We start from the raw sequence: 19,764 nt of genomic DNA on the forward strand, positions 1-19,764 counted from the left end.
ACATAATACGAATGATGTACAAAGCCGCGCCAGGATTGTGAGGCTGAGATCGATGTAGGGACTCCAATCAAGAGGAGACGAATAACATCCTTGTCCTGTTTAGGCTAATTTGCCCGCGACTGTCCGTCGTAGAACATACCAAAGGCACGAGATCTGATGGGGCGTACCGTCGCACATTATATACCGCCCCTCAGCAGCTGCAACCTGTGATCAGTCCCCCAGCTAGTTGCATGACGAAACCAGTAACCTACACGCAGGTACCCCAGTGTGTGATATGCAGTACAAAACTGGGCACAGTCACACATTCAGGATTTCTACTGCCGTCCTTGATAGGACTAATACTGATTAAAATTTGTCAAAAGTCTGATCAAGATCCTGTGATTCGTGGCGGGAAATTCACAAATTTGTAAAAACATTTATTGAGTCATGAAAACAATCACATATTGTTCAGGAAGCGTCCCGATTAAGGCGTTTCCAGCCGAATTCGTCCCGATTCTCCCGTTCTCAATCCGAATCTGATCCGATTTGTATCTTCAGCATTGTACAAAATGATCGAATCTCTCCCGATAGCGTCCCGATTCTCCCGAATGCGATCCGACAGGGATCCGACAGGGATCCGACAATGACCGGACAGTGAACCGACAAAGACGATTCGTATTCGACAAGATCTGGACGCAATCTGGACTCAATCGACAAGAAACGGCAACGAACAATTTCTCCAAATCATGCACGTTCATCACGACAGCGTCCCGATCCACAGGATCCCGTCCAGACAACACAGGACATTGTTACAATTTTGATCCGATACAGTAGAATCTGTCACGACATAGTCACGATTGTAATCCGACTAGACAAAATCGGCTGAGTTTCCCGAATGTTACGGGATGCACCATACTGTCGTGAGTGCTTGGCCGACCTCTCTGGACCTTTCCGATCCGTAGGACTCTGTTACGAACATATACGACTGCGTTCAGACAATGATAGTACATTCCAGATCATTGAAGGTAGTATCAGACTTTTTCACTTTTCATGCCGTAGCGCTGTCTGATCTCAAACGGGAGCGATAATCGGCACTGTGTGAACGCAGCCTAAAACCGTTTAGATCTGCTAAACAAGCTTAAAACATGCTGCGGTGGTTAGTTCAAAATAATTGCGTATTCAAATTACATTAGCTCACATTTACACCAAAGTAGTGCCCAACTACGGAGAAGGTCGATGTTTCGATGTACCTTCATTATCTGGGTGTTCAGATTAAAGGGGTAGGCGTTTAACAGGTATTTCACGCGGGAGAGTATTCATGTTTGTCTCGTAACTCGAACGTTATTGGCTTCTTCCTCCAATCTGGATGTAACTAGGAACGTTCTCTGTTCAACGTAAGTTTTGTCTACAACCTTTAGAAGTTGTCGTGTTTTGTTGTGAATTATCTATTTCCGAGCATCACAGCTACACAGGTAAGAACCAACACTTGTGACTCCATTTGAGTCTCATACACTTATGCTGAAGGCAACTTATACCGTCAGCTTCATACAGTGTAAACTATGGGAATTTACAGTAGCCCAAGGACTTGGTGACCACCCACAGCTTCCAACAGAGTAAACGAATGGGAATATACAGTATCACAAGGACTTGGTGACTGTCTGCAGCTTCATACAATGTATACTATGGGAATATACAGTATCCCAAGGACTTGGCAACTGTCTGCAGCTTCATACAGTGTAAACGAATGGGAATATACAGTACCTCAAGGACTTGGTGACTGTCTGCAGCTTTATAGAGTGTAAACAAATGGCAGATTACAGTATCACAAGGACTTGGTGACTGTCTTCAGCTTCATAGAGTGTAAACAGATGTGAATATACAGTATGCCAAGGACTAGATGACTACCCACAGCTTCATACAGAGTAAAGTATCAACAGATTCATAGAGTGTAAACAAATGGGAATTTACGGTATCACAAGGACTTGGTGACTGTCTACAGCTTCATAGAGTGTATACTATGGGAATATACAGTATCACAAGGACTGGATGACTACCAACAGCTTCATACAGAGTAAAGTATCTACAGCTTCATACAGTGTAAACAAATGGGAATATACAGTATCCCAAGGACTTGGTGACTGTCTACAGCTTTATTCAGTGTATACTATGGGAATATACAGTATCCCAAGGACTGGATGACTACCCACAGCTTCACACAGAGTAAGGTATATGCAGGTTTATACAGTGTATACTATGGGAATATACAGTATCCCAAGGACTGGATGACTAACCACAGCTTCAGACAATGTAAACAAATGGGAATATACAGTATCACAAGGACTTGGTGACTGTCTACAGCTTTATACAGTGTATACTATGGAAATATACAGTATCCCAAGGACTGGATGACTACCCACAGATTCCTACAGTGTAAACAAATGGGAATATACAGTATCCCAAGGACTTGGTGACTGTCTGCAGCTTCATACAGTGTAAAACAGATGGGAATATACAGTCTCACAAGGTCTTGGTGACTGTCTACAGCTTCATACAGTGTAAACAGATGGGAATATACAGTATGCCAAGGACTGGATGACTACCCACAGCTTCATTCAGAGTAAAGTATCTACAGCTTCATACAGTGTAAACGAATGGGAATATACAGTATCCCAAGGACTTGGTGACTGTCTACAGCTTCATACAGTGTATACTATGGGAATATACAGTATCCCAAGGACAGGATGACTACCCACAGCTTCATACAGAGTAAAGTATCTGCAGCTTTATACAGTGTATACGTTGGGAATATACAGTATCCCAAGGACAGGATGACTACCCACAGCTTCATACAGTGTAAACAAATGGGAATATACAGTATCCCAAGGACTTGGTGACTGTCTGCAGCTTCATACAGTGTATACTTTTGGAATATACAGTATCCCAGGGACTGGATGACTCCCCACAGCTTCATACAGAGTAAAGTATCTACAGCTTCATACAGTGTAAACAAATGGGAATTTACAGTATCCCAAGGACTTGGTGACTGTCTACAGGTTTATACAGTGTATACTATGGGAATATACAGTATCGCAAGGACTGGATGACTCCCCACAGCTTCATACAGTGTAAAGTATCTACAGCTTCATACAGTGTAAACAAATGGGAATTTACAGTATCCCAAGGACTTGGTGACTGTCTACAGGTTTATACAGTGTATACTATGGGAATATACAGTATCGCAAGGACTGGATGACTACCCACACCTTCATACAGAGTAAGGTATCTACAGCTTCATACAGTGTATATTATGGGAATAAACAGTATCCCAAGGACTTGGCGACTGTCTACAGCTTCATACAGTGTATACTATAGGAATATACAGTATCCCAAGGACTTGGTGACTCTCTGCAGCTTTATACAGTGTATACAGATGGGAATATACAGTATGCCAAGGACTTGATGACTACCCACAGCTTCATACAGAGTAAAGTATCTACAGCTTCATAGAGTGTAAACAGATGGGAATATACAGTATCACAAGGACTTGGTGACTGTCTACAGCTTCATAGAGTGTAAACAGATGGGAATATACAGTATGCCAAGGACTGGATGACTACGCACACCTGCATACAGAGTAAAGTATCTACAGCTTCATACAGAGTATACTATGGGAATATACAGTATCCCAAGGACTTGGTGACTGTCTACAGCTTCATATAGAGTTTGTTATGGGAATATACAGCATCCCAAGGACTGCATGACTAACCACACCTGCATACAGAGTAAGGTATCTACAGCTTCATACAATGTATACTATGGGAATATACAGTATCCCAAGGACTTGGCAACTGTCTGCAGCTTCATACAGTGTAAACGAATGGGAATATACAGTACCTCAAGGACTTGGTGACTGTCTGCAGCTTTATAGAGTGTAAACAAATGGCAGATTACAGTATCACAAGGACTTGGTGACTGTCTTCAGCTTCATAGAGTGTAAACAGATGTGAATATACAGTATGCCAAGGACTAGATGACTACCCACAGCTTCATACAGAGTAAAGTATCAACAGCTTCATACAGTGTAAACAAATGGGAATATACAGTATCCCAGGGTCTGGATGACTCCCCACAGCTTCATACAATGTAAAGTATCTACAGCTTCATACAGTGTAAACAAATGGGAATTTACAGTATCCCAAGGACTTGGTGACTGTCTACAGTTTTATACAGTGTATACAATGGGAATATACAGTATCCCAAGGACTGGATGACTACCCACACCTTCATACAGAGTAAGGTATCTACAGCTTCATACAGTGTATATTATGGGAATAAATAGTATCCCAAGGACTTGGCGACTGTCTACAGCTTTATACAGTGTATACAGATGGGAATATACTGTATGCCAATGACTTGATGACTGCCCACAGCTTCATACAGAGTAAAGTATCTACAGCTTCGTAGAGTGTAAACAGATGGGAATATACAGTATGCCAAGGACTGGATGACTACGCACACCTGCATACAGAGTAAAGTATCTACAGCTTCATAAAGAGTATACTATGGGAATATACAGTATCCCAAGGACTTTGTGACTGTCTACAGCTTCATATAGAGTTTGCTATGGGAATATACAGCATCCCAAAGACTGCATGACTACCCACACCTGCATACAGAGTAAGGCATCTACAGCTTCATACAGTGTATACTATGGGAATATACAGTATCCCAAGGACTTGGCAACTGTCTGCAGCTTTATAGAGTGTAAACAAATGGGAATATGTAGTATCCCAAGGACTTTGTGACTGTCTGCAGCTTTATGCAGTGTATACTATGGGGATATACAGTATCCCAAGGACTGGATGACTACCCACAGCTTCATACAGAGTAAGGTATCTACAGCTTCATAGAGTGTATACTATGGGTATATATAGTATCCCAAGGACTTGGTGATTGTCTGCAGCCTTATACAGTGTATACTATGGGAATATACAGTATCCCAAGGACTGTGTGATTACCCACACCGTCATACAGAGTAAGGTATCTACAGCTTCATACATTGTATACTATGGGAATATACAGTATCCTAGGGACTTGGTGACTGTATGCAGCTTCATACAGTGTATGCTATTGGAATATACAGTATCCCAAGGACTTGGCGACTGTCTGCAGCTTCATAGAGTGTATACTATGGGAACATACAGTATCCCAAGGACTTGGTGACTGTCTACAGTTTCATACAGTGTATACTATGGGAATATACAGTATCCCGAGGACTTGGCGACTGTCTACAGCTTCACACAGTGTATATTTTGGGAATATACAGTATCTCAGGGACTTGGTGACTGTCTGCAGCTTCATACAGTGTAAACTATGGGATTTTACTGTATCCCAAGGACTTGGTGACTACCCACAGCTTCATACAGAGTAAGGTATCTACAGCTTCATACAGTATAAACAAATGGGAATATACAGTATCCCAAGGACTTGATGACTGTCTACAGCTTTATACAGTGTATACTATGGGAATATACAGTATCCCAAGGACAGGATGACTACCCACAGCTTCATACAGAGTAAAGTATCTGCAGCTTTATACAGTGTATACTATGGGAATATACAGTATCCCAAGGACTGGTTGACTACCCACACCTTCATACAGAGTAAGGTATCAACAGCTTCATAAGAGTAAACAAATAGGACTTTACAGTATTCCAAGGACTTGGTGACTATCAACAGCTTCATAAGAGTAAACAAATAGGACTTCACAGTATTCCAAGGACTTGGTGACTATCAACAGCTTCACACTGTAAGACTGCAACCATGCAGGGAATAGTCAAATTTTAAGGGATAAGATGTCAGCTGTCCCCTCTTGTTGTGTGTTTCCGTGCAGACTGCTTTGTTGAACCGCGTGAGGACAGTTACTTGTTCCCGCAGCAGGAGGACAGCTACACATGGAGACCAGAACATATTCATACTTTGAGATTTACTATCAAAGACCACAGTCTTTATATAATTGTAATATATATTGACTTGAGTCCTACTATTCTGCTGTGAGCATTATTCACCATGAGAGTAACCGTGCTTATATACACTCATACAACATAAGCCGCCCGATGAGTTGTTGCTGGATCGTGTCCCGCCAAGAAGAGTCTTCCTCCACAAACGCCACCTTATACAGCTGTGATTGTGCCACCTTCTTGGTCATACTTTCAAATCTATCTAAACAAACACCTAGATACAAAGTCATACGAGGAGTGGTCGACGTGATCACATGGGTCACGTTAATAATCAATGACGAGCGGCTTCAGGTTTGTGTGGGAGAAAGGACGGGAATGCAGCTCATTCCAAAGAAGTGAAGCAACTGAGCTGTGCCTTCTGATACGTGTAATAAAAATAGAAACAATAAATAACACTGTGGATGATGACGTGTGATGCGGAGGATATTGGTACAGGGACAAAGGGAGGATCAATCAGATGTGTGATAAAACACGCTCATCAGCGTCATAAGTGTGGCAGATTCGTGGTATAACATTTAGAATAATACCATTCTTCGTGACACGTTTGAAACAAATACTTTAAATGATTGACTTAATTGTGCCAATACATCTGAAGAAAATCTATAAACCAAAAACACAGAGCACTCCGGCGAAATACATTCTGATCATTGATACAAATACGACTTGTGTTTATGCACCATGACAAGTCGTAAGTTCAGGTACGTTAAGGTAACGTTTACGTCAGAGAAGCGATGAAAACTGACATGAATATGTACTATTCTTGTTTTGACGTTAATATTACATCCGATATATACACAAAGCTTCTACACATATACTCATCCTACCAGATTATTAGGTGTTTGTAATGAGAAAATGTACTTGTGACTAAGGTTATACGTACCAGAATATCCTCAGGGTTGATAGTCGACATGTCGAGGTCCTGCACATCCGGGTACCTTGGGTAATCCTCCGTGAGCTCTTCATAGCTGAATGGTGTCTCCTGGAAGAGAGACATCACATGAGACAAAGGACAACCTAGTTTACCTTGTAAAAAGGTGTTGAATAATGAGACACACAGTGAACCTCTGAAGCTAAACGTTGTCTCCTGGAAGAGAGGCGTCACATGAGACACGGGATTATAGTGCCCCTTGGAAAACACGGTTGTATAATGTGATATACAGTGACACTCTGTGTCACATGAGACACAGGACAACTTACTGCACTTTGGATAACACGATTGTTTTACGAGATATTCAGTGAAGCTCTGGAGCTAGTCTCCTGGAAGAGAGGCGTCACATGAGTCACAGGACAACTTACTGCACTTTGGATAACACGATTGTTTTACGAGATATTCGGTGAAGCTCTGGAGCTAGTCTCCTGGAAGAGAGGCGTCACATGAGTCACAGGGCAACTTACTGCACTTTGGATAACACGATTGTTTTACGAGATATTCGGTGAAGCTCTGGAGCTAGTCTCCTGGAAGAGAGGCGTCACATGAGTCACAGGGCAACTTACTGCACTTTGGATAACACGATTGTTTTACGAGATATTCAGTGAAGCTCTGGAGCTAGTCTCCTGGAAGAGAGGCGTCACATGAGTCACAGGGCAACTTACTGCACTTTGGATAACACGATTGTTTTACGAGATATTCAGTGAAGCTCTGGAGCTAGTCTCCTGGAAGAGAGGCGTCACATGAGTCACAGGGCAACTTACTGCACTTTGGATAACACGATTGTTTTACGAGATATTCAGTGAAGCTCTGGAGCTAGTCTCCTGGAAGAGAGGCGTCACATGAGTCACAGGGCAACTTACTGCACTTTGGATAACACGATTGTTTTACGAGATATTCAGTGAAGCTCTGGAGCTAGTCTCCTGGAAGAGAGGCGTCACATGAGTCACAGGACTACCTTGTTTACCTTGGATGAAAGGGGTGTATAATGAGACACACATTGAAGCTCTGTAGGTTGTGTTTTGGAAGAGAGGCTTCACGTGCAACACGTGACTACAGTGTACCTCGGATAAGACTGTTGTATGCAAAATACAGAGAGGCTCTAATACTAGTCTCCTGGTAGAGTGACGTCACATGAGACAGAGGATCGATCAATTAGTATACCTGAGTCGTCAGGGTGTACACAGACAATAAACAACGAGCTTCGAATCACGACTTATATGTTGCGACTGAATGAAAGGTATCAGCCCTGAGCCTTTGCCTTTATTCTACTCTCACTGTCTTTTAAAAAAGAAATTAAGGAAAACACGAAATATCAATACTGAAAAGAAACTTCATTGAAGTCTATTGTTGACGTAATGTGATCAACTTTTTAACATAATTAGCAATAGATGCTCCATAACTAGATCCTATTGTAATGCTTCTTCTGCAATGAAAACACGTTTAGCAAACGGAGATGCTTTGAGGATTAGTTCAATTCATCGAGCACTTGCATGCTAAATTTTGATCCTGAAATGCAATTTGCCTTTTCCACATATTTGTTCTTTTCTCCATATTCGCGCTTGCGAATACATTGTCAGCTTTTTAGCGCAATACTCAATACTGAAGACACTGCATGCACTAAAGCTAATGTCAAATAAAGTCAACGAGGAAATAATTTATCTATGTTCTATTTTCTGAACCAAGACAGATAGTGTTCACATCCTGATCAAATATTGCTGGTGAAATGTTTAAAATTCTGCAATTTACACGACAGTGTGGGTCTTTCTCCATTCAAATAATGAACGAACGCCTTGTCAAAATATCTATCTTTAAGAGTCAATGGTTTGTTTAGCCGAAAATACTAACATGTGTATGTCCTACCACCGATGGGTGAGGAAAGGCACACGGTTTCGCGAACACATTATTGATAGTGATTTATAAAAACATGCGAATGCACAATTAACTATGTTTTCAGCAGAGATGTCTTATGATTATCGAAAGGGTTTTGGGAACGCTTGTGTTTATGAATCGCACTCAACTAGTTCGCTGAAAGGATGTCCCACCAGTGGCACCGTCTCAAACACAGGCATAGGCACCGCCAAGTCAAATATACACGTGAACAAACACGTTCACATATGGAAAGTCAGAAGTCGATTGAGAATCGGAAATTTTGGTCACTGATGCGTCAAACTTGCAAATGTCCTCCTCATATCTACCATACAGCTTTTTGAAAGCTTCACTTGGACCTTGAATGTTGTAACTTTCATCAAATAACGTTGGGAAAAGGGTCGTATATAACGCTCTTTGAAATCGTCGTAGAAAGAGCAAGCTCGACTGTACATCACAAGTTATGAAATGTGGACACCAAGGGGTGAATTAGTTGGAATATTACTCGACATACGGATGACTTTTGGAAAGTTGAAGTCATCCCTCTTGTCATACAGTCTTATGGATATCGCACTCTGATTCTGTATGCATAGATCTAAATATGAAATAGATGAAGCGGTTTCGCTCGAAAACACTTTTCGAAACATAAAATGGGCATTCTACGGCAATAGTACATAGAATAATTAATCAGTTATAAGAGAAAATATTAAATGGTAATTAACCACTTATCCGCACGCTGGGGAATATTTCATACTTGTAAGAGTGAGTGAGTGAGTATGTTTTACGCCGCTTTTGGCAATATTCCAGCGATATCACGGCGGGGGACACCAGAAATGTGCTTCACACATTGTACCCATGTCGGGAATCGAACCCGGGTCTTCGGCGTGATGAGCGAACGCTCTAACCACTAGGCTACCCGACCGCCCCCATACTTGTAAGAGAAAATAAGACATTATTATCACTGAGCTACAAATTCTACATCGTCCACGTTAAGCTACACAAATGCCACACAGGCTGCGCTACTTTATGCATTGACAGTTTCACACATTTACGGTCGTTTAAGGTACTGGTTGTAGAGCATGACTCGTCTCTGTCTAACATCCTGAGATGGCCGTCAGCGCCTCCCGTTCGATACGTCGCCGCACGAGCGCCTACACTAACAGAGTCTTTCTGTTCATTCAAAGCGATTGGCCTGAAAACATCGACTGTAAAAGGACAAGCGCAAGCCACTAATGTGACGAATGAAGTCCTCAAAGAATCACTTAGCTCCAGGCTGCTGACACTGCAAAGCACATGGATTGTGCGGGGATTGTTTCAATGATGCAACGAGAGCACATCAACTCAATCCACCACGAAGTGCCGAAATAGTTAACTTCTTGAAAAATGAAAAACTGTCAAGAGTCAGACTGTGACATGTTGTGTACAGCATCTGAGAGTCAGACTGTGACATGCTGTATACGGCATCTGAGAGTCAGACTGTGACATGTTGTATACGGCATCTGAGAGTCAGACTGTGACATGTTGTATACGGCATCTGAGAGTCAGACTGTGACATGCTGTATACGGCATCTGAGAGTCAGACTGTGACATGTTGTATACGGCACCTGAGAGTCAGACTGTGACATGCTGTATACGGCATCTGAGAGTCAGACTGTGACATGCTGTATACGGCATCTGAGAGTCAGACTGTGACATGTTGTATACGGCATCTGAGGACACAGTGTCTGTACACACTCCTGTCAATTATAAATTACGCAACATCTAGCCCTGAAGTAGTCAACAAATCATTTAGGACAAATACATAGCTACAGTGAACAAAACGTATACATACATACACTACCAAACACACGTGTCCTGTCGACATGTTAGATCACGTGTTACCTTCAGGCCAGTCCGGATATGTCGAACTTCAATATCACGTTTCGGTAATCGAGTTTCACATAGACAATAACACTCGGAGTTCGTTTATTCGCCCTCTTTTCATCCGGACATCAATACATCAATACAATTTTGCACTGCACTACCAGATATTAAAATGACAACAAACATGTTAATAGCATTCATTTGTTCCTAACACCAACATACACATATCCCGTGACAACTCATTTCCGTCTAATTCTATCACATCACTGTGTGTGCGTTGTATATATCACCATTGCCTTGTCTTGCTTAATGCATGTGTAAATATTTATTATAAATTATAGGACCAAAGAATGATTACGTTAATAACTGCAACTGAGTCGAGGGCATCATCTGGTACAGAGGCATGTTAACATCAGCTGATTCCCGAAGAATAATATTAGTTTCAGGTTTCTAATAAAGGTAAACCTATTTCCACCGCTCCCATATGCATGTTGTTATGTTCAGCAGGTCTTCTTAAAGCAAACAACTGTTTCGTCCTTCCTGTAGCTGTCCTGTAATACTGCAAAAAAAGCATTACCACAAGGCGGAGGAAAATGAAAATGAATTTCTTTGAAGTCCGATAAAAACATAAAACTATTTTTTCAAATTTCAGATCCTAAAGGCATGACATACTTTTACAGTTCCAATATTAAAAGTTAGCAAAGCACACCGAATTAACACAGTAAGTAAATTCCGGTTTGCACATATAATTGGCGATCATTAGACAAATTAGTTATCTTCATGTTAGCCGGGGAAATCAAGCTCTGGGCTCATTCGAACAGGGCAGCAAAGGGTGTGTTGAGTGGCACTGCCGCTGTGATGTCAGTCACAGATCACAGGTATCCAACGCCGCTTGTAAGTGGCATTAGTGTGTAATGTGACTATGCGTCGTCGCCCTTTAATTTCAATATCTACTTACATCCACACTCATCAGCTGGTACTCATGTGTTCGTCCAAGATTTCAACAAATATCTGTACAACATGTTGTCGGCAGAATGAACACAAGGATCTAAGCTGAAAAAGTTGTCTGACACGTTGGTATATAGATCACGTACATTGATACTTTTGCAAAACAAGTATCAACTTTTTGTACCCATGGTATGAGAAATTACGTCCGTTGCAAACAGACAGTTTTAAAACATAGTTGCAGGATTTTGTGCACCAAGTTGTGGCTGTTCTTCAACGTGACAGTTTGAGAGCAACGTCGATCTGGATTGTTGTAATCAAACATCAGAGCGGCTGCAGGTGTTCTTTTTTAAGACACTTAAAGATTTCACAACAATGCTGTGAAGTTATTAAAGAAAACAACATAACCAATCTGAAATGTGCTCACTGTTTTAACGTGCAGTCATTACACAGCACGTCACTGTCGTGGCAGATGCACGTTTCGGCTCACATAACCACAGACAAATAATCTAAAATATATGAAGAGGAAATTCTGCCAAATATTTCTGCGAGAATAATTATATGTGCCAGATTGTTCTGCAGACATTTCTAAGCTCATTTACTGGCAGTATGGCCAAACTTAATTCGATATGGGTATACCGTTTGTTCATGTAGCTCGATTCTAAACGATGCTGAAACATAACGGAATGAATGCATTTTATGTGATCAGTTATATGTTGGTTTCACATTCTTGGAGAATGAAGGCTTTTAATGAGCAGCTACTTGGATTCCTTTGTTCTTAATCAGATGCACGTGCCTATTGACACAGACATATATGGTCTAAGCGAAGCGAGGGAATGTTTATTTGGATGTATGTTTTCTCTTGACTTGCAAAGGGAATTCAGTGTTAATGTCTTACAGAACTCATTGCAGGGATTGTCAGCTCGAGGTGTGTGTTTTATACTGATTAATGAAGTTTTTTTATAGAGAGTCTTTGTTCCACGTTTAATTGCCATTTAATTTATTTTTTGTTCTACTGTCTACTACGAGGCACTAATGTAACCACTACTAAGGTACAATAACTTAGTCCTTAATGTTTATGATTCTGTGCTTCTTGTAGTATTGAATATTCATTTCGAGCGAAATATAAATAATTATAATCATATATCAAATGTGTCACTGATATATAAAACACCAATGGTTGTATAAAATAAAAATATTCGACTTATAATTGCAAAACAATTTGTTTTGAAAATGCTGAATAATAGTTATTATTTATCAATATATAAAAAGATGCCACGGGCGTAATCGTCTTAAATTTAGATTTTATATGCCAATTCGGGGAGGTTATTGAAATTTATCCTACATAGTAAAATAATATGCACTTTATGTGGTTTAAAAGAGATCGGTGACGAATGCCAATATTTGCTAGTTTTGATCAAGCAATACGTAGATTGTCAACTCATATCTTCATTAACCAAAGTTCTGGCCTGTTAGAGCACCCCATGTCCAACTGACGTATTTGTGATATATATTGGCTGCATTTACCTTAACGCAACGGAAAAAATATATTTAATGCACTATTAGTATGTATTTAGTTTATATACCGAACCACAAAAGAAACACCCAAGTAACATTGCATGAAAATTTGGTAATTAATTATCTGGGTTATTTTTGTCAAAGTTTCTAAAATTTAATATACCTTGTCCGAAAAAATGAAATTTGATGATAAAAAAATAAAGCAGATGACAATAAAACCGATCGCTCAAACGCATCACGGCAACGTGATGTACGTGAGTTCCGTGCAAATTGAAATGCACATGCGTTCCCCCGTTTCCTGCCCTATAAAAATCCACCCAGATTGGATAACATTCTTTCATTATTGAATTGCTACCACATGCCAAGATTGACAAGAAATCAGCGACTCCCAGCCCTTGGAAGATTGCAAGGTGGACAAACCGTCCGGCAAGTTGCCGATGCATTTCAAGTCCACGTAAGGACCATATACAGGCTCCAGCAACGGTACCAGACCACCAGACCACCAACGCTACAGATGACCGACCGCGTGGAAGACCAAAGGTCACCACTCGACGTCAGGATCGTCAGATTGTGCGACAGCATCTTCAAGATCGCTTTGTTACTGGTGCGGAAACTGCTCGACAGAAGACCATGGAGACACACCAGCGACACATAAGTGCGGACACCGTGCGTCGACGATTGACGAGCAGACACCTCCACTGTCACAGGCCACACTGAGGACCCATTCTGACACCACGTCATCGCCGGAACCGTCTTCAGTGGGCAACACAGCACCAGCATTGGCGCCACCAGCAGTGGAGGAGAGTCCTCTTCTCATACGAGAGCCGTTACTGTATCTTAACAGCAGATGGCAGAGAGAGAGGGTTTGGCTACGCCGCGGGGAACGTTATTCGGATGCTTGTGTTGTTTAGAGAGACTCGTGGGGTGGTCCGAGCATCATGGTGTGGGGTGGAATTGGTCTTGCACAGAGGGTCGGCCCTGTGGTCTTCCAGAACATCGGTCCAGGGAGAGGCAATGGTGTCACGGCAGCTCGGTACATTGATCAAGTCTTGAGACCACACGCCATACTTCATTTGGGACGTCGCCGCAACCACGAGTTTCAGCATCATAACGCCCGTGCCTACACTGCGAGAGCAACAAGAGACTTCCTCCAGAAGAATGGCATCAGAACCATGCAGTGGCCTGCCCTCAGTCCCGATTTAAATCCCATTGAGCACCTGTGGGACGAGATTCAGAGACGGCTGAATGACGTCCGACCAAAGCCGACAACTGCAGCTGAACTGAGTCAGGCGTTCCTCAGAGTGTGGGCTCAAGTGCCTATGGCCTGCATCAACCGCCTCATCCATTCCATGTATCGACGTTGCACGGTAGTCATCGATGCACATGGCGGACACACGAGATACTGACTTGTGATGCCATTTTCTCAGAGACACTTGACACTTGATGATCAGTTTTGCCAAGTTTCATCTTTTTAATATGTCTCAAAGTATTTTTACAGTGTTTGGACAAATAAGGTTTCTCATATATCTATCCATGGTGACGTTTCTTTTGCGGTTCAGTATATAACATTTACATTCGTTTATTGTTTGTTGAAAATTAGAATGTCTTGCAAATGATTACCATGTAACAGTTCTGGCGGCCTGTCTACGAATAAAATGTTGTTTTTATATACAAATAATAAAGGATTGAAATCAAACTGTCGCTAACCAATAATATTTCTACAATGTGATTGTCTATGGGAATTTTGGGTAACCAACCTGTGCTCACTAACTGTAGGGATAGAGTTAAAATGTAAGGTTTCCTTCTCCCTGATGATCACCAACAGCATCTGAGTGCTTGAACTCATGTTCGGGACCTAACAACAATGTTGCTGCGCTGTGTCCAAATCTTGGCGTGTGTGTGTGTGTGCGTCCGTGCGTGCCTGTGTGTGTGTTTAAAAGAATCTTGTGTGTTTTAAAAGCAACACGATATTGAATAACTGTAAAAACAACGATGAAATATAATCATACATCTGTGGAGTTCATGCTTTGATACCAATCCACTGGAACAAGTTACATAAACACCGACATGACAGTTGCTGAGATGGAGTACTCTTTGATTATTTGGCTAAATGTCTTTGTGCCTTTATGCCAATATCTGTGTTGTATCATATTCATTATCTTGGAAACTAAATCTAGTAAAATACATTCTTGTTCCCTATTGTTTAACCCTTTACCATGCCTGACTGATCATATATTCCAACAAATAAACAACCTAGACTTAATTCGTAAATAATGTCTGTTGTATTGTTTCAAATTGCACTAGATTAACTATATGCGCACACATAACTTGACGACGTTTCATATGTTGTCAAATAGCATTGAGAAATGCAGTTCATGCCGAAATAATGTTCCAGATATGATTGTTAAATGCTCTTGTAAAACGAATATGTAGTGGTAGAAACATCTACACACAATTTGCCTTAGAGGGGCCAAAGGATATCAGTTCCGTTCTTTACAAAGACAGTTGGTGTTAGTTGTTAACCAAGGATTGTCTCCGTGTATAAGGTCTTCATTGTTAACACATGAGATCTTTCTATTGTGGCCTGATTACCCAAAGCTTGTAAAGGAAAGTGACGTGGTCGTCCTACTGCATAGGACAAACATAGTTTAACAAAATAAGACTCATGTCGGTTAGTCCACAGCAATGGTAGTCCTTCCAGCACATGGCTCACACTGCTTTGAAGGTCACGTTATGTCCTTACCTCCATGTGTTGATGTTAGTCTATGTCCACCATTTGACCACAATCAGGGAGCCTGGACATTAGTACAACGACAAACAAAGGATCAGCAAGCTTTCATTACTAGTATATTTACCTTATACCTCATCAGTTATCCCCACAACTTATAGTACAAAACATAACCCTGATAAACCAAGTTATTTTACAGTAACCATCTGGTAGAACCTGAATGTTTCTACAGACTTAAGGGGCAGAAGTGAACGATGGCGTTTATGGGCGTGATAATTTTCATTTTTGATAATGTGAAGACGAAAACTATTAGGGCAGATACACGATTATTGCTACCAAGACTATCTATTTGGCACATAATGAGTACATGAACAGGAACAAACACGTCACGAGTATCCGGGTTCATTAGGACTTCTGAACACCTGTCTGTAACAGCCTAGTCAGTTTGTCTTAATCATTGATAACAAATTTCATTTCCAACAATGTGTTGAATTATTTTGTGTTAAAGAAAATATTTGTTATGCTATACTAGTATTGTCAGACACAAATAGTTACAAAACTGAGTTTGTGTGTTCAACTCCTGTCAACAGTCGTCCCTTGAACAAAAAAAAATGATAGAAATATCTTTAGCGTAAATGCGTGTCTACATCTTGGTTTTCTAATACCTCAAAAGACAATACCGATATCTCAGACACAGAGGTGATCGGACAGCAACATCCTTACAATATCGATGATGTGCACAACACATTTTTGTTATCAGTAGTTATCACAGCTTACCGCATCTGTTGACTACCTAACTGGACACTTCAACATATGTGAGGTTGTTGAAATGATAGGGGAGAAATTTGGATCCGAGACATCCAAAGTGATTAGATCACATATGATCATAACCAACTGGCTTGGTACTGCCACTTGTATTGACTTGACTGACGATCGGCATGGAAGGATACTATTTTTCATGACGTGTTCCGTTGATGTTCAGCGTGTAAATATATCATTGTTGTTTGCCCGAGTACAGTGGCCCAAACGATTTATGATACCAGACATTTTTGTAACTAAATTTCTGAAAGTGTTTGCCAAGAATGTCTATGAAAAAGATGGCCATGCTATATACATGACTGTTCACTGAATCAAAGTGTCGCTGCATCATTCATATACAAGCGAGAGACAGTGCTTGATGTAACACCTCTTCTGCAAGTACAAAATGAACAGACGGAATTTCTTGTAACGTTCACCGAGCATACTTTGATTGTGATTTACTAAAATTGAAGGCCTAAATAGTTTATGAAGTTAATAGTACAAGCAAAAGGTGTACGTGAATGTTTTCTAGAATCCATCATTATTGTTGTTCAAATAGTAAGCACTAAAATATGCGTGTTTACTTGCATTTAACGCACAACGTTACTAGTGTAATATTTCTTCGTCAAATGTTCTCTGTGCTAATGTTATAAACAAGCTGAGGCTGTATCTTCTCCCATGGCCACTTGAAGTCAAGTATCCTTCGCTAATGTACTGAGCATCCTTTGTTCAACTCAACGAGCTGTGACTTTGTTAACAGACTCTGCGGGGATACCGCGCGCCCGCAGATAAAATTAGTTATATGTCCATATGTGTCCATGTATTTCATAAAGTTTGATTGAGCATTGATGCCTGTATATGGCCATGAAAGGAAATAAAATGACACACAACTCATTTATTCGGCTTGTGCTTCGCTATGTACTCCAAGCGTATAGGTGCCAATCGTATATCTTATACATGCTAAACTTGCATTTGAAATTGTAAAATTTACTAATAATTTCTGTACTTGAAAATTTAACGTTTGAAATATGCTTTGAAAATATAAACTGACCAAAGTATTAAAAAATGATATGTGCACACATGAAACTGTCTTTAATTTGGATTTGTGTCGCCACTCCTGGCAACATCCCCATACTGGGTACACTTGAAAATATAAGCCAATGATTTGGAATACTTGGAAATAAGTGTATTAGAGCCAAGTTTCACTGGAATAGGTTGAAGGTTTTCCAGTTTTCTCTCGACTGACGTTTCAGTTGTGTCTGACCTCTTCTTGGCGTATCGGTATAGGTGCTAAGCAGCCAACGACATAAAGTATGTCGTACGCTGTAAGCAGCAAGTCTACATATCAGACGGTGTCGTGCCTGGTTAGCGAAAATCCTATTTTCCCTAGTATCAGTAAAGCGAAAACCCAAGTTGGGGTATTTGCCCTACGAATGCGAGAAATGAGTAATTGCTATAAAATCACCGGATTACCTATCAGACAAGGAAAACATTTGTCACGCATCGCTGCCCCGATGCGCCAGTTTTAGGCCACTCCCCCAAATAGGTTTGTTTTGGAAACCGATTAAGGAGTGGGTGGTTTCAGCATGTTATGATTTTTTCCCTCTCGGAAATTGATTTCATGTATCAAGAAAAACTGATATTCGCAAACAAATTCGCAATATTTATTTTATTTTACTTGGCCTTTAAATCATGGCCACATATGTCGCGATTGATTGAAAACTGACATTAAATACATGTAACACAGTAAGTTATGTATCCTGACTGCTTTACAGTTGAAATGGAGTCGCCTGCTTGACAGAGATGTGATTGACAATGTTATTTGTGGCAAGGTAATGGGGCGAAGAAGATACTGGGACACGATTCAGCAGTGCACCACATCACTACGGTATTAAACACAACGATACAAAATACTCTGTATCGGTACGTATTTCGTAACACAATGTTCTAATTATGTTCACATTTGATGTTCTATTTAATTTGGTCGGAGATGTCTGTTAATCAAGAACCATGCGCGGGAGGCCAGAGTTCTCTTCAAGGAACCAGTTCTTCCTCTGCCAGGTAAATTGGAATGCTGCTATAAACGGCGTTTGAACAGACGCCGTTATTCAATAAATTTAGTACAAGAACTTGTCATCCGAGAAATAATCCCAGAAGCATAATACGACGCAATTTTTACCGAAGTTCTTCATCTGGGCGTGTCGCTTCCGTAAAGTCAGATGTGTATATGAGAGTAATGTATTGAAGTTATCGTTCATAGACGAGCTAGTTAAAAAAGCACATACCACACCAATTTTGCCATTACACAGCAGAAGAAATTTGCATATTACTATTTACCTGATATCTCTTGCTTATAGACACATTGGTCATATACTGCAAAGATATGTAGCTGTCGAACTTACTAAGCTATTCTTAATGTCAGTTTCCTAATGATTATGGTCGTTTTGACTGTTATGCATTGACGGTTTGTTACCCCGACGCTGACACGTTGGCTTGTATACGTTGTTAATTGAAGGTTTGGTATTTATACAGAGACACTTCGTGCATTTAAGGCTTTTTATCCATGGTAAGATATGTCATACATGGCAGAGTTTGTCATCCCGACTGGGACATGTCATGCACTGTAGGGTTGTTATCAAGTACGTGACATGTCATGCACTGTAGGGTTGTTATCAAGTACGTGACATGTCATGCACTGTAGGGTTGTTATCAAGTACGTGACATGTCATGCACTGTAGGGTTGTTATCAAGTACGTGACATGTCATGCATTAAAGGATTGTCATCCAGACTGAGACATGTAATGAATTGAAGGCTTGTTTTCCAGACTAGAACACGCCCCAAACCGAAGGCTTCTCATAAAGGCTGAGACACGTCATGTATTATAGGGTTGTTATCCAGACAAAGACACTTCATGTATTATAGGGTTGTTATCCAGACAAAGACACTTCATGTAATATAGGGTTGTTATCCAGACAAAGACACGTCATGCACTGTTGGGGTAGTATTCCGACTGCGTGACGTCATGCCATGAAGGTATACCATCCCGGATGTAACATGTATGCCTGGTTGCTGGTTACCCCGATTTGGACATATCGTGCATTGCATATGGTCGTCA

General features: G+C 40.8%; 1 protein-coding gene across 1 annotated transcript in view; it reads right to left on the bottom strand.

Moving 5' to 3' along the window:
- Positions 1-19,764, bottom strand: part of LOC124132281 (H(+)/Cl(-) exchange transporter 6-like) — a 110,103-nt gene that overhangs the window by 8,518 nt on the left and 81,821 nt on the right. Inside the window, exon 22 of the mRNA XM_046496131.2 lies at positions 6,880-6,978. Within this exon, the coding sequence (XP_046352087.1) occupies positions 6,880-6,978 (99 nt within the window). The remainder of the gene's footprint in view (positions 1-6,879; positions 6,979-19,764) is intronic.

Source organism: Haliotis rufescens, unplaced genomic scaffold, assembly GCF_023055435.1.
Source record: "Haliotis rufescens isolate VD_foot unplaced genomic scaffold, xgHalRufe1.0.p SCAF_13, whole genome shotgun sequence".
NCBI classification, from domain to species: Eukaryota; Metazoa; Mollusca; class Gastropoda; order Lepetellida; family Haliotidae; genus Haliotis; species Haliotis rufescens.